The sequence below is a fragment of the Plecotus auritus genome, assembly GCF_963455305.1.
Source record: "Plecotus auritus genome assembly, chromosome: 6".
NCBI lineage: Eukaryota > Metazoa > Chordata > Mammalia > Chiroptera > Vespertilionidae > Plecotus > Plecotus auritus.
In genome coordinates this window covers 85190085-85203979 of record NC_137773.1, presented here as the reverse complement: position 1 = coordinate 85203979, position 13895 = coordinate 85190085, and the positions used below count along the sequence as shown (strand labels likewise).

The 13895-nt window shown below is 53.6% G+C and overlaps 3 protein-coding genes across 22 annotated transcripts in view; 2 read left to right on the top strand and 1 right to left on the bottom strand.

Annotated features, from left to right (window-relative positions):
* Positions 1-13895, bottom strand: part of HDGFL2 (HDGF like 2) — a 69534-nt gene that overhangs the window by 22578 nt on the left and 33061 nt on the right. The gene's annotated exons all lie outside the window — the stretch shown is intronic.
* Positions 1286-4762, top strand: LRG1 (leucine rich alpha-2-glycoprotein 1). Its single transcript, XM_080674557.1, has 2 exons — positions 1286-1451; positions 2225-4762. The coding sequence occupies exons 1-2, from the start codon at positions 1399-1401 to the stop codon at positions 3309-3311; spliced, it is 1140 nt and encodes a 379-aa protein (XP_080530683.1). The 5' UTR covers positions 1286-1398; the 3' UTR covers positions 3312-4762.
* On the top strand, positions 5043-13620 carry PLIN5 (perilipin 5). 20 transcript variants are annotated; one of them, XM_080674550.1, is made up of 9 exons: positions 5043-5136; positions 5474-5606; positions 5913-5977; positions 6752-6947; positions 7859-7941; positions 8553-8733; positions 10437-10636; positions 11916-12032; positions 12594-13620. In XM_080674550.1, exons 3-9 carry the CDS (start codon positions 5918-5920, stop codon positions 13119-13121), a joined length of 1365 nt encoding a protein of 454 aa, XP_080530676.1. In that variant the 5' UTR covers positions 5043-5136; positions 5474-5606; positions 5913-5917; the 3' UTR covers positions 13122-13620. The 20 variants fall into 20 exon arrangements, with proteins under 20 accessions (XP_080530676.1, XP_080530682.1, XP_080530674.1 ...); XM_080674553.1 differs by having other exon boundaries at positions 5073-5136; positions 5511-5606; XM_080674541.1 differs by having other exon boundaries at positions 5073-5136; positions 5897-5977; positions 6752-6833.

The window sequence follows — 13895 nt, the reverse complement described above, 5'->3', positions numbered from 1 at the left end:
GGGTTCCCTTTTCTCCACATCCTCACCAACACTTGTTACTTCTTGTCTTATTGATAATAGCCATTCCAACAGGTGTGAAGTGATATCTCACGGTGGTTTTGATGTGCATTTCCCTGATGACCATTGATGTTGAGCATCTTTTCATATATCTGTTGGCCATTTGTATGTCTTCTTTGGAAAAATATCTCTTCAGGTCCTTTGCCCATTTTGGTGTGTGCCTGTTTTGTGTGGCTGTCTCGGCAGGCCTGCCATTCTGTCCTGTGTGTCCTGGTCTGTCCGTGTGTTTGTTAGGTTCTGTCTATGCATTTTTGTTTTATCTCTGTCAGTATCTATGTCTGTGGATTCATGTGTATCTATCTTTCATTCTTTATCTGTGCCTGTCACTGTCAACCTGTGTGTTCTGTCTCTAAGACAGAACTCAGTCATCATCACAGCTGAGTAGGGATAAACCCTTCAGAGATGGGGCAGGGAGAAGAGGCCATAGCCAGGCATAACAAATAAGATAACAAAGCACACCTGAATTTTTAGAACTCAACCAGAATGAAAGCACTTAATAGAAAAACCCATGAGATGCAGCCAAAGCCATTCTCAAAGGGAAATGTATACCTCCTAATGCATTCATTAGTAAACAAACAACCCAAAACAAATGGTGTATCAGCTTACGATGAAGAAAGAGCAATACCTGAAATCTATATAATTTTATTAACCAATGTCACCCCAATAAATACAATTTTTTAAAAAGAGCAGATGGGACCTTTGGAGATTGAATTCACCTTCACAGATGGGGAAACAGAGGCCAAGAAAAGTTAAGCCACTTGCCCACAGTCACAAAGCATAGCAGTCGTAGCACAGCTGGGATTCAGAAATAGGTTTAGTCCCTCCCAGCTCATTGTTCAAAAACTGCAAAGACTTCTCGCATCACTCGCTTTTATACTCTATTTTTAAAAAATTATTTCAATAAAAATATATCCAACATGTCATAAATTCAAGACAAGTGTTTTTTGTTCTCTTCACTGCACTTCCTGATTGCTCAAATGTGTCACAAACAGTACCTCTTGTCCCCATCCTCCAGGACTGGAACCTTGCAAGCTTGACCCTTGATTCCTGGGTTGGGGGTCGGGGGAGAGGGGACTCATGGGTGCCCACTTTCCATAGCAGGAATCAGGGGAAGGAAAACTGGACAGAAACAGGAACAAGAAGGGGTGGGCAGCCTCTCTGCTGTCGTCCCCCTGCCAGGAAACAGTTTTGCAATCTTGACTCCTCCCTTTCCTGTACCTGGCTCAAGTTCAGGCCCTATCCGGAATAGGATGTGCATGGGTGGGGACTTCCCTATGGTTGGTGCCCCTGCCCCCAGCCCACGTAGGTATAAGGCCACCTCACCAGACCAAAGGAATCTGGATGGAAAAGAGAGAGGCCACCATGTCCTCTTGGAGCCCAGAGGGAAGCCAGAGGTAGGTCCCCACCCTGCCAATCATGGGCAGGCTTGGACACCAGGCAGTGCATGGACATTCCGTCTGACCCACTGAAATCACAGGGCCAGACGTAGGCCTCCTGGCTGGAACAGACCAACACTCAGGCTCTAATTAGGACAGGTTTGCTCCCAAACACACTCACCTGCAGATGTCCCAGGCAGGGAGTGAGAACCCACCCCCGACCTCAGAGGCCTGCTGGAGGGGGACCGGGAGGAGCAGAAGCCCCAGTCCTCTAAGGGTTACACTGCCAACTGCAAACCATCCAATATCAAGGCCAAATGCCTGCCCCCAAGCCTGCTTTGGGCACTTTTTTTTTTTTTTTTTTTTTTTGCTTTGGGCACTTTTCATGTTCAAAGTCCCATTTGCACCTGGAGCCCTGGCTTGTACCTGGGTGCTTGAAGCAAGATGGAGCTGGACACAGATAACCTGACCTTGTTTCATCAGGGTTGGAAAGAAAAAGTAGGAGCACAGAGGGAGGAGCCATGAGTTCTGCTTGGGAAAGTCAGAGAAAGCTTCGTGAAAAAAGGGGCATTGGAGTTGGGGGCTTTGCAGGATGGGTAGGAGTTCACTGGCTCTGCCTTCAAAACATGAAGAGGAGGAGGTGACTGCACTAGTCCAGAGGAGCGATGAAGAGGCATGGTTCTGGGGAGCAAAAATGGATGGGAAGAAGTGGGCATGTTCTGGGTATATTTTCACTGAGTTGGGTATATTTTTATTTTGGCTCATTAAGCACCTTCTGTCATTGCCTCCAGCCCAGGGGTCCTGGACCCCCATCTTTCTAGAACCCTGTTCCTGCTGCTACTAATTGTGGCCCCCTTAGTCCAAGGGGTCACCCCAAACCCCGAAGCCTGCCAGGTGTTCCAGTCAAGCAATGGCAGCTCCGTCAACTGCTACCCACCAGCCAAATTCCCCCGACAGCTCCCAGCCGACACCATCTTCCTGTCTGTGGAGTTCTTCAACCTCACCCAGCTGCCACCCGAGACCCTCCAGGGCATCTCTAACCTCCAGGAACTGCACCTTTCCAGCAACGGGCTGGAGACGCTGTCAGACAAGTTTCTGTTGCCTGTGCCTCAGCTGAAGGTGCTCGATCTAACCCGCAACGCCCTGACACGGCTGCCCCCTGGCCTCTTCCAGGGCTCAGCCACCCTCCACACCCTGGTGCTGAATCAAAACCAGCTGGGAGCCCTGGAAACCTCGTGGCTGCAGGGCCTGAAAGCCCTGAGGCATCTGGACCTATCCAGGAACCACCTCCGGACACTACCCCCGGGGCTGCTGGCCAACTTCACCGACCTGCGCATCCTTGACCTTGGCAATAACCAGCTGGAGACTTTGCCTTCTGACCTTCTGAGGGGCCCCCTGAAGTTGGAACGGCTGCACCTGGAGGGCAACAGATTGCAAGCACTCGAAGAGGGCCTGCTGGAGCCCCAGCCAAACCTGAACTACCTTTTCCTGAGTGACAACCGGCTGGCCACGGTGGCAGCCAGCGCCTTCCGAGGTCTGAAGCAGCTGGACATGCTGGACCTGTCCAACAACTCACTGAGCAGTGTGCCCAAGGGGCTCTGGGCATCCGTGGGGCAGCCCGGGGCAGCCCGGGACATGAAGGATGGCTTTGACATCTCTGGTAACCCCTGGAATTGCGACCAGAACTTGGACGACTTCTATCAGTGGCTTGTGGACAATAAAGACAAGATGTTCTTCCGGAATAACACATGCTGCGTTGAGCCTAAAGCCATGCAGGGCCAGACACTCCTGGCCGCGGCCATGTCTCATTTGAAGCTTAAGGCTGGGGTGGAGATGGGTAGGAACGGCCTGGCGGAACACTGCACATTAGGCAATTAATTTCCTTTTAAGGGAGAGGCAGGCTTTCCACAGTTGCTAGATCCATGCTTCCCAAAACACCCCTTAGGCTCACAGGCCTCCTTGCCTTTGCTCAAGCTTTGCTCATTGCTCTTCCAGGAATGCTTTCCCCATTTCCCACATCTCTTGGTCTCCCAGCTTCCTCAGCACAACCCTGGCCACACTGGGGCTGTCTCTGACTCTGGCTCCCCCACTTTTGGGGGGCTCTCTGAGTGCAGGGCCTGGGGCTGAGTTGTCTCACTTCGTTAGATGTCAGACCCGAGGGGTTTAATAAATAATTGTCAACCCTAGCTGGTTTGGCTCAGTGGATAGAGTGTCAGCCTGTGGACTGAAGGGTACCAGGTTAAATTCTGCTCAAGGACACATGCCCGAGTTGTGGGCTTGATCCCCAGTAGGGGGCGTGCAGGAGGCAGCCAATCAATGATTCTCATCATTGATGTTTCTATCTTTCTCTCCCTTCCTCTGAAATCAATAAAAATAAAATAAAATGTAAAATATATAAATAAATGTCAAACAGAATTGGACAAATTGGCATTTACTGTGTTCCTGCATCTCCCAAGTCAACTTCCTGCTTCTCCAGGATGAAGGAGGAATAGGCATGACCCAGGGTGCGGGGTGCTGGACTTGAAATCTGATGACCTGTGGCTCCTCCTCCTTCTCTCTCCTATCCTGAGGCTTAACTGGAAATAAAACTCTGACTATTGGCCAGGTGTCATTTTACTGGTGGATTCCTGCCAGAGTCTGTGCCCTGGGGAAGGTTTAAATTAAACCACATTGCTTCAGGTCTCCAAACAATTCGTCATGCTGGCCAGTGATAACCCAGGGTACAGCCACCCAGGACAAGCATGGGCAGAAGCCCAGGGCTGTGCTCTCAGAACTCAGGACCTAGAGCCACCTGCTGACAATGCTGGGCATAGTGGGGCCAGGGTCAGATTTGGTGGTGGTGTGTGTGTGTGTGTGTGGGGGGGGGGCATGTGTATGTGTTTGGGCCATGCTCGTTTTTTTCAGCCCCCTGGAAGGAGTATCATGCCCACATTGGTGATCATTCCAGGTGTGAAGATGAAAAAGCCAGGGTCTGGAGCTTGATTTGAGTGAATTTAAATAAAATCCACCAGTCACTGTGGGACCCAGGGCAAGTGGGTTAAGCGTTCTAAACTTCAATTTGCTCATCTGTAAAATGGGGATCTCAGAGAATGGGCTGGTTTGGCTCCTGATTTAGTTAAGTGGTAGATTTTTTTAAAAAAAATTATTATTTTTTTTTAATGGAAAGAGCCCTGGCCGGGTAACGCAGTTGGTTAGAGCACTGTCCTTATATGCCAAGGTTGCAGGTTCAATCCCCAGTCAGGGCACATACAAGAATCAAGCAATGAATGCATAGATGGTGGAACAACAAATCAATGTTTCTCTCTCTCTCATAAATAAATAAATATTTTAAAAATAATAGAAAGACATTAAGGACTTGCCCAAGGTCACTAGGGAAGGAGGTGGGAGTTGTGGTCGCCCCCCAAGGCAGCGAGGGTGACAAGTGGCCAAACTTGGCCTACGGAAGTAGCTCAATCTTTGGGCATCCACCGTCCCCAAGTTGCTTTGGCAACCGCACAGTTCTCGGGAGCACACGGGCAGAGAGTGGGGTCCTGAAGCCCCACCCCTGAGACACGCCCCTGGGCAGCCTTTCCCTATTGGTCACTCCCAGGAGGCTCCGCCTGCAAAGCCACTATAAGGCGGGCGGGGCCGGCGGAGGGCGGAGACTGGAGCCAGAGTTTGGGGTCCCCGGCAGTACCTGGAGGCTGAGGCTGCGCGCGCCCAGGTGAGTGTCACCCGGGTGGAGTCCAAGAGCACCCAGCAGGCCTGGGGCCCGAATTGGGTGGGCAGGCGAGGGTTCAGCGGCGTGGGGAGTGGAGGGAGTGACGGGCTGGAGCAGGTGGCTGAGACCCTTGGCCCAGTTGGCTGAAGCTCAGGACCCTGTTGGGCGGGGACCACAGCTCTGAAGGCACGGGGTAGGGATGACCGGCAGGCAGGGAGTCTGAGGTCAAACTCCCTACTCTGAGTCAGCTTAAGCTGAGTGACCTTGAGCCCAGCATGGACCCCTGTGTGCCTCGGTTTCCCTGATTGTCAATCTGACTGGGTTTATTGGGATTCTACAGTTACCACCTGCATCCCTGTATGGGGCTGCTTGTGCAGTTCTGTCCAGGGTAGGGGCAGCAGGGACCTCCCCTACTTTGCAGAAGAGGAAACAGCCCAGAGAGGTGAAGGCACTTGTCCAAAGTCACACAGCAGGTAATGGCAGGATTGAAACCCTGAGCCCATGCTTTGAATCACTACAGGGGCCCCACTTTGCCAGAGGCTCTCTAGTGTGCACCTACTGTGTGCAGAGTCTTGTGCACTGTCTGTGCTCCTCATGACATTCTGAGGTAGGGTATTATCATTACCTCATTTTTCCGATGAGGAAACTGAGGTCCCAAGAAGGAACAAGATTTGCTGGAGTCACAGAGCCCAGACAAACAGAACCCAGGGCTTGGGAGGGAGCTTGGTGGGCTGGCCCCCTTCACTCTGTCCTGTCCCCCAAGGTGACCCTATTTGCAGCAGGCATGTCAGAAGATGAGGCGGCTCAGGCCCACAGACCCAGCTTGTGGGAGCAGGACCAGCAGGTGAGGGGCTGCACTTCCTGTGGAGCAGGACTTGGGGAGGGAGAAGGACAGTCCCTCCCTGGGCAGCTGGGCACCCCTCCCACCTCTATCTTTGCTTTGAGCACCTCACTCTTAGGGCATTTTGGACCATGGAGGCTAGCATCTCTCTGCACCTCTACCGACTTCCCAGAGGGGCACAGTGAGGCCTGCGAGGGGAGCATTTCTTCAAGCACACCCAGCTGGCTTATCTGGCCTCTGCCCAACTTTCCCCCTCCCACCCCTGGGTCTCCGCCTCTATCTCCCCGTTTCTGTGTCCACCATCGTGGCACTCTTATCAACAACAATAATAGCAGCACTCACAGCATCTCCCCTGCATCAGTCACTGTTCCAAGCACTTCACATACATTGGCTCCTAGAATTCCCATCACAGCCCTGGAAACCCGTTTTACAGATGAGAGACGAAGGCACCAAGCAAAGCAGTTCACTCACTTGCCCAAGCTCACACAGCTCAGAGGAGGCCTAACCAGAACTGAATGCAGACAGTTTTGCCCCAGAGGCATGTACCCTTCAAGCCACCAGACTCAGAACTTGTCACGCTGTGTGTGTGCTACTGAGAGCAGGGGCCTGTGAGCACCTTCATGTGGCCTCCTCTACTGTACACAGCCAGGGGCTCCGTATGCTTTCCCCCAGGCCTCTGGCCCACCCCTCACTCTGGCCCATAGCGGGGACGTGGGCTAAAGTGAGGCCGAGCCTTCCACCTCCCTGGGGCCCCTCTGACTGCACCTCTTCCCACAGAGCGTGGTACACCGAGTTGTGGCCCTGCCCCTGGTCAAGGCCACGTGCACTGCTGTCTCTGATGCTTACAGCGCAGCCAAGGGTAGGCACCCGCTACTGGGCTCTGCCTGCCGCCTGGCTGAGCACTGCGTGTGCAGCCTCACCACCAGCGCCCTGGACCACGCCCAGCCACTGCTCAGCCACCTGCAGCCTCAGCGTGAGTCCCCCTGGCCGAGAGTCCTGTGGTTGCCTATGGTTTCACCCTCTCATGCTCCATCCGCATGGCATGGCCTGAAGTGTGGACTCCCTGACCTGGGTGTCCCTCCTCAGTCTTACCTGTCCTGTGCCTTTAGTCTGACTGCTTGTCCCCCCCACCCCAACCACCTGTGTCATCCTCGCTCGGTCCTTGTGCCGGTGCCATCTCCCAGTCCTCTTTGCCTGCCCCTTCTCCCCTCTACCTGTTGGCATGTTATGTCTTATCTCCTGGTCGTCATCTGCTCTTAGCAGCGTATTTGTGGCCCCCTCCTTCTGTCCCATTCCATCTGTCTTGAAGTCCTCCTCCCTTGTTGGTTGGCCTATTAGGCCTTGGGCCCCCTTTACCTATCCAACCTCCCTTCCCCGTCTGCCCCTCTGTCCTGAGGGCTGCCTCCACCTATCCGGAGCCCCATATCTTACTAGACCTGTGACCAGCTCAGGAGTCCAACCTGACAACCTGATGGGGGTGGGGACATAAAGACTCTTGACAGAAGGGGGCCACCTGAGGTTCCCAGCCCAGGGCCTTCCCTCCTCCTTCTTAGCTGGTTTGAGTGACCTTGAGCCTGCTCCCTGGGGCATCTGAGCTGAGCATGGGTGTGGAGTCACCTTGGTGCTGGCTGAAGTCTGTGGCAGGGCAGAGGTGGGGAAAGCAGAGGAGGCAGTGCCCAGCCTGGTGGCCCACCACACCCTCAGGGTCTCCAGCCCCTCAGGGAATCAGCCAGGTCACCCCTTTCACGGCCTCCCTTCATCTCTCCCTGTCTCTCTCCCCTCTTTTTTCTCTGCTTCTCCCTCTAGTATTCCCTCCTTCTGTGTTCCTCTCTCCTTTATCATCTCCCAGATTCTCACTCCCTGGCTCTCCCTCTCTCTCTTCAGTGGCTACAGTGAACGATCTTGCCTGCAGGGGCCTCGACAAGCTGGAGGAGAAGCTACCCTTTCTCCAGCAACCTTCTGAGATGGTATGGCACAGATCATGGGGATCTACAGGGGGTGGAAGTGGGAGGGAGGAGGGATACCTCCCCCCAAGACCCAGCCAGAACGCCTCTGCCAGCTGTACCCTGGGACCAAATCAGGCTTTGGTCAATGCAAAAAACACCACACAGATGAAAATAATCAGCACCCAGCCCTGGCTGATGTGGCTCAGTTGATTGGGCATCATTCAGTGCACCGAAAGGATGCTGGTTCAATTCCTGGTCAGGGCACATGCCTGGGTTGTGGGCCCCATCCCCGGTGGGGGATGTACTGGAGGCAGCTGATCGATGTTCCTCTCTCACATTGATGTTTCTCTCTCCTTCTCCTTTCCTCTCTCTCACACACACACACACAAAAAAATCAATAAGAATGTGTTTTAAAAAAAATAATCGGCACTCATATTTATCTAGCACTTAATATGTGCCAGTAGGTGCTGGTAACTTCTTCAGCCACCTTGTGAGGGAGAGTTTTTATTTTCCTCCAATTTATAGAGGGGGAAATTGAGACCTAGAGCTGGGAAAGGGCCATGGGTCCTTGACCCCCAGCCCCAGGAGCCAGGAATGGAGCTGAAAACTGGATCGGGGGTCTCTCCCACCAGGTGGTGACCTCAGCCAAAGATGCAGTGGCCAGCAGTATGACAGGCATGGCGGGCTTGGCACGGCAGGGCCGGCGCTGGAGCGTGGAGTTGAAGCGTTCTATGAGCCACGCGGTGGACGTCGTGTTGGGCAAGTCGGAGGAGCTGGTGGACCACTTCCTGCCCATGACTGAGGAGGAACTCGGTGAGGCTGGTGCCCTCTCCACCGGCCCCTGAATCCTCCTGCCCAGTCCCCATCCCCAGAGGTTACAGATTAGAGAGGTGCCCTGGCCTGTGTGGCTCAGTGGATAGAACACCAGCCTGCGGATTGAAGGGTCATGGGTTCGATTCTGGTCAAGGGTACGTACCTTGGTTGCAGGCTTGGTCCCCAGCCCCGTAGGGGTGCGTGTGGGAGGCAACCAATCGATGTCTCTCTCTCACATCCATGTTTCTGTGTGTCTCTCCCCCTCCCTTCCATTCTCTCTAAAAAAAAAAAAAAAAAAAAAAAAAAAATCAATGGGGCCCTGGCTGGTTTGGTTCAATGGATAGAGTGTCTGCCTGTGGACTGAAAGGTCCCAGGTTCAATTCTGGTCAAGGGCGCATGCCTGGGTTGCAGGCTCGATCCCCAGTGGGGGGCTTGCAGGAGGCAGCTGGTCAATGATTATCTCTCATCTCTCTCTTCCTCTCTGAAATCAATAAAAATATTTTTTAAACACACACACACACCATCTCTCTTACTCTTCCTCTCTGAAATCAATAAAAATATTTTTTAAATACACACACACACACACACACACACACACACACACCAATGGGGAAAATATCGTTGGGTGAGGATTAACAAAAAGCCCCAAACAGATTAGAGAGGTTCAGGGCTCACTCGATCACAACAGATCAGCAGGAACATGGAGCTGGAGCCCAGCCCTGTCCTCCCTCTCTGCTTCCATGGCCCCCCAGCCGTCATCCTACTAGAAACCAGACCGGCCAGACCCCAAGGGCATAAGTGGCTTAAAGACTTGAGAGAGCTGTGGTCTCAAACTGGTAGCCCTCCAAATTGTACTGTCTGACCTGTTCAGTGCCTTTTATTTATTTTTTTAAAATATATTTTATTGATTTTTTACAGAGAGAAAGGGAGAGGGATAGAGAGTCAGAAACATCAATGAGAGAGAAACATCGATCAGCTGCCTCCTGCACACTCCCCACCGGGTATGTGCCCGCAACCAAGGCACATGCGCCCGACCGGAATCGAACCCGGGACCCTTGAGTCCGCAGGCCGACGCCCTATCCACTGAGCCAAACCGGCTAGGGCTGTTCAGTGCCTTTTAAATGTTTTAATTCATTGCATGCACTTAACAATCAGATTTTGCCCTACAAATCCCAATTTCTGGCTTGCCTTGAAAAATTAGACACTTGGGTTGAATATCATCTGCCCCCTTAAAGCCCACCTTTCTCCAATGTTCTAATATTGTCTGCTGGCCCTGGAGCCACTCTGACTTCTCAACCCCTGCTTTGGCACTAGAAGAACATGTTGACCTACTTTGTCCTCAGTGGAAAGGCATTTATAAAGCACCAACTGTGTTTGTTCCAGGCACTTGCGATATATTCTTTAAGAGGCAGTTTATTAGAGTGGTTAAGAACAGCTTAAAGTGAGAGTGCCTGGGTTTGAATCCTGGTTCTGCTTCTGGCACACTGTGGGACTTCACCTCTCTTTGCCTCAGTTTTCCCCATCTGTGAAATGGGGCTAATAATAGTGCCTACATCATAGAGTTTAGGGAATATTGAGAGTTGAATTTGGTAAAGGGAAACTATAAATTTGGGAGCCCATGGGCTTGTCCACCCAGAAGGTGGGTGAACAGACATGAGGGTGGGTTTCCACACTGACCCCTTCTCCCCCATCCTGCCCTCCAGTGGCACTGGCAGCTGAGGCTGAGGGCCCGGAAGTGGGCTCAGTGGAACAGCAGAGGAGACATCAGGGTTACTTTGTGCGCCTGGGCTCCCTGTCAACACGACTCCGCCACCTGGCATATGAGCATTCTCTGGGGAAACTGAGGCAGAAGAAACATCATGCTCAGGACACACTGGCCCAGCTGCAGGAGACACTGGAGCTGGTGAGAGCCCTCTGCCTGCCCCCACCCTGAAACGCTGGCCAGTAAGCATACATTAAACGCCATCCGAGTACTTGGTCCCATGCTAGACTGAAGCGGGAGGCAGAACTGGTCTCAGCTGCCTCTAGCTGTGCATGTTCAGGGCTGGGGAAGAGGGGTGCCTGGGGCTGGAGGAGCTTAGGGGGTGTTAAGACTCAGCCTGGGGAGTAGAGAAGGGGTTTTGTGGAGTACAAGCGGGAATTTATAGGCAGTTAAGGTAGGTCTGGAGAGGGAAAAGGTACTTCTTCCCTCACTCTCCTGCCACCAATTCCAATCCTCTACACCCTTTAGGTTCCAGCTCACACCCAGCTTCTTGTCTCATTGTCCATCCCTCCTTGCTCCAAAGGAACATGGCAGCTCCTGCTTACTGGGCTAAGTGCAGATGCCTCAGCCTGCCTATCCCACATCCCCTCTTCTCATCTCAATTGCCAGCAGCTCCTTCTTCTCAAACCCTCCCTCGTCCGACACATCAGCCATACTATCAGCTCTGCCCTCAAAGTCTATCCTGAGTGTGTCGACATTTCCTCCCTCCGCTTCCTCCCTCCACCTGCTTCCAGCTCTCATGCTTGCACACAGTCACCCAGCTCTCCTCCTGGACCCATTTGTCCTCCCACAGCAGCCAACAGAGGGCACCTGTGAGCACCTGAGCATAATGTCCTGAAGGTTCATCCATTTTGTAGCATGTATCAGAACTTCCTTCTTTTTGTGGCTCAATAATATTCCATCGTATGGATGGGCCACAATTTATTTCTATTCATCTGTTAACACCTGCCCTGTCCTGGGTACTGAAGACACGGTGCTCCTTCAGGACTCTCACAGTCCAGTCAGGGGATCAGGATCAAATGGGGAACACGGCAGGTGCTCTGGGACCCAGAGGAGGGATCACCCAGCCAGAAGGAGAGGAGGGGAGGTTTCCTGGAGGGGGTAATGTCCACATTGAGACTTGAACTGGAATGAGCCAGCGGGGGCGATGAGGTGGAGGGAAGAGTGTACATGGTTGAGGGACCCGCATGAGCAAATGCCTGGCGGTGAGTCTGAGCTTCAGAACCACAGGTCGCAGGGTCTGCCAGGGCAGAGGATTCAATGAACAGGCTGCCAGGCTGGATCAGCAGGTGCAGAAGGCTGCACACAGCAAGTGTTCCCTAAATGCTTATTGAGGCCGGATCCAAGCTAGGATCAGTCCTGGCTCCCCCGACCTCCTCAAGTCCTCCACCTCTGATGAACACTTTTCCGGTTCCCACAGATTGACCTCGTGCAGTGTGGGATGACCCCCACCACCCCAGCCCGCCCTGGGAAAGTGCACGAGCTGTGGGGGGACTGGAGTCTGAGCACCCTGGAGAACGGCCGCCGCCGTAGTCAGGTAGGACGGTAGGATGGAAGTGGTTCTGGATCCACCCAGGGTTGCCAGGGGCCATGACTGAGCTGTGAATAACCAACTGCTGAGGTAGCTGGTTGGAGTGCCCATGGGGAAACTGAGATAAGCTGACAGTCCTATTGGAAGCCCACAGGAGAAACTAAGGCAGGGCTTAGTCTATTGTGTGCAGGGAGGAAACTGAGGCAGGGTGATGCAGTCCTATTGGGTATCCATTAGAGAAACCGAGGCAGGGAGTCTCATTGTGGGTCTTTCAGGGAAACCTTCCTGATTCTTGCTTTTGGGGAGGCAGGGCTGTCTCATTGTGTCCATGGGTGAAAAAGAGGCAGGGAGATAGTCCATTGTGTCCATGGGGAGACTGAGACAGGATGGCAATACCATTGTGTCCATGGGAAAACTGAGGAAGGGCTCGGTCCCAGTATGTACCTATGGGGAGACAGAGGCAGGGTGACAGTCCCAGTGTGTCCATGAGTAAACTGAGGCAGGACAGCAGTCTCAGCATGTGTCCATCTGGAACACTGAGGCACCTCTCCCCTCCCCTCCCCACAGATGGAGCTGGAAACACTGGTATTGTCCCGAAGTCTGATGCAGGAGCTACAGAGCTCAGTGGACGCACTGGAAACCAGTGTGCGGGGCCTGCCCCGGGGTGCCCAGGAGAAGGTGGCCGAGGTGCGGCGCAGCGTGGACACCCTGCAGGCTGCCTTCGCTGATGCGCGTTGCTTCAGGGATGTGTCAGCCTCGGCATTGGCTGAGGGCCGGGGCAGAGTGGCTCGGGCCCACGCCTGCGTAGATGAGCTGCTAGAGTTGGTGGTGCAGACCATGCCGCTGCCCTGGCTTGTGGGGCCCTTTTCGCCTATCCTCATAGAGCGGTCGGAGCCCCTGCCTGACCTGGAGAACCTGGTGGACGAGGTTGTGGGGGGCCCTGACCCCCGCTGGGCGCATCTGGACTGGCCGGCCCAGCAGAGAGCCTGGCAGGCCCAGCACCGGAATGGGATAGGTCTCCCGGAGGACATTCCAGAGGAGCCTGAGCCCCCCAGCCGCCCCAAACACACCTTGATGCCAGAGCTGGACTTCTGATCCCATGGGGCCTCACTGCCGGTGGCAGCAGGAGGCTGCCCTACACGTCCATAGCCTGCTGCCCTCTAGTGGCCACACAGAAGCACAACAGCCAATGCCTTTACCCTGGCCCAGGCACGGAGTTGGGGGTTCCTCTGGAATTCTGAATCTGGACCAGCTACTCTTGACATCAGACCCTTCCCAATCTTTCCCTTGGACATATGAGGACATGAACCTAACTCAGATCTGACTAGTCTCCAGCTGGATTCATCTGTCTGTAGTCACCTGTTCCCTCACCCCAAGAAGCTGATCAAAGCTCCTCAGAGAAACACATTTTGCCCAACGGCTTCTATTTGGGGCTTTGAAAAGCAAGTATCCACCTGCTCCCCCAGCTTGTACATCCTGGACTGAGGGGTCCCCAAAGATGCCGGGTTGCACCAACTGGGCCAGCCGGACCCACTTGCTTTGCTGTTTGGGGTATGCTCTCCAGAATAAAGGTGCTTCGTGTTGTTCAAAGGCCTCTGTTCTGGCTGGGGTGGGTCTCAGTTACAGGGTACTCAGGGGCCTCAGAGGTGTGACTGCATGGCACAAGCCAGGGTTCGAGATTTGAAAGGAGTGATGCCCACTCCTCCCCCCCCCCCCCCCGCTTGCCATCCTGCATCCTATCTGTACTTCCACCCTTAGTGCCCAGCCCACCTGGCTTAAGCGTTGCCCCTTCAGATGTAGTAGCTTCCTGGAGTGAAAGTTCACACTAGTATAAATGAATGTCTTGGAACTGCAGGGAGCAGGATCTTG

Bases quoted from the DNA above. Each gene is read 5' to 3' on its own strand.
- PLIN5 (XM_080674550.1), top strand. From the start codon at position 5,918: ATGTCAGAAGATGAGGCGGCTCAGGCCCACAGACCCAGCTTGTGGGAG. The intron at 8,734-10,436 runs GTGAGGCTGGTG...CCTGCCCTCCAG, and splicing joins CATGACTGAGGAGGAACTCG to TGGCACTGGCAGCTGAGGCT. The intron at 10,637-11,915 runs GTGAGAGCCCTC...CGGTTCCCACAG, and splicing joins TGCAGGAGACACTGGAGCTG to ATTGACCTCGTGCAGTGTGG.
- LRG1 (XM_080674557.1), top strand. From the start codon at position 1,399: ATGGAAAAGAGAGAGGCCACCATGTCCTCTTGGAGCCCAGAGGGAAGC. The intron at 1,452-2,224 runs GTAGGTCCCCAC...CATTGCCTCCAG, and splicing joins AGCCCAGAGGGAAGCCAGAG to CCCAGGGGTCCTGGACCCCC.